Source organism: Ailuropoda melanoleuca, unplaced genomic scaffold (genome assembly GCF_002007445.2).
Source record: "Ailuropoda melanoleuca isolate Jingjing unplaced genomic scaffold, ASM200744v2 unplaced-scaffold63111, whole genome shotgun sequence".
In the NCBI taxonomy this organism is placed as follows: Eukaryota; Metazoa; Chordata; class Mammalia; order Carnivora; family Ursidae; genus Ailuropoda; species Ailuropoda melanoleuca.
In genome coordinates, this window is record NW_023237295.1 from 63 (window position 1) to 1,096 (window position 1,034).

Sequence of the window (1,034 nt, forward strand, 5' to 3'; positions counted from 1 at the left end):
AGGAAATCGTTGTACACAGTAATCCACAGTATAGCAGGCCGGTTGTCCCATGATTGAGGAAAGTGCCCAGGCACAGCAGGTGAGCAGCTGTGATGGGAAGGTGCCTGCATTGGTGTAGTTTGTGCAGAGGGTGGACAGTGTCTGTGTGGGCATCTCTCGGCTCGACAGCGGCGCCCGGGCCTGATGACATCCCGGAACCAAGGAGGGTGAGCTGATGTGTGCACGAAGAAACATAGGTGACTGGAGAGGAGACGGGGAGGTGGGCGTCAGAGCCTGGATGTGCTGCCGGAGATTCTGTCTGCCTCTGGGGGTCCGTGGTTCCTTTACTTCCAGCGTCCACCAACTTTGCCCTTGCCTCCAGCGGCTCCCTTCTTGCTGTGCTTCTGGAGCTGATCGATTCTGTTCCTGAGGGTCGTGATCTCATATTTCTGTCTCTTCAGCTTCTCGCTCATTTCGAACTTCTCAGATTCCAGACCGTACAGCCAGTCCCACATTTCCTTGGCCTTCTCCCTGAGCTTGTCTTCATTCATGTGGTCAACATTCAGGGGTTTGCGCCTGTCGGACAGAATCTTCTTCTTCATCTCACGGGCGGTCTGCTTCTTGCCTCTCTTCTGGTCAGCCTTGGCAAGATAGCTGCTGTAGGAGGCGCCCATGCTGGACAGAGCCTTCTTCTTCTTCATGTCATCGTCCATCCTTCTCTGGGCATCCATCTCCTCTCGTCTGATTTTCTCCTCAGCAATTCTTGTCTGACGCTCCTTCTCTTTCTCCGCCCGGATCCTCTGCTGGTCGGCCCTCTCGGTTCTGCGCTTCTCAATCCTGTCCTTGAGGGCAATGATATCCTCCTCCTCCTTCTTGCGTGCCTCAAAGTGATTATCGATCAGGGACTGCAGCTCAATCAAGTCCTTGTTCTGCCTCTTCTTCTGGATATCATCAAAGTCCACTTTCTCGCCATCTGGGATCTTTGGTGCAGTCAGTTTTGGTTTGGGCTTCTCTTCATCATAGTCTCCGCCGTGTTCTTCCTCGTGGACTTCTTC

General features: G+C 53.7%; 1 protein-coding gene across 1 annotated transcript; it reads right to left on the reverse strand.

Annotated features, from left to right (window-relative positions):
• Positions 1-323: 323 nt before the first annotated feature.
• On the reverse strand, positions 324-1,031 carry LOC117800071 (troponin T, fast skeletal muscle-like; the record flags this gene model as incomplete). Its single annotated transcript, XM_034652600.1, has 1 exon — positions 324-1,031. A coding segment is annotated over one exon (708 nt), but the record flags the coding sequence as incomplete, so codon positions are not given.
• Positions 1,032-1,034: the final 3 nt, after the last annotated feature.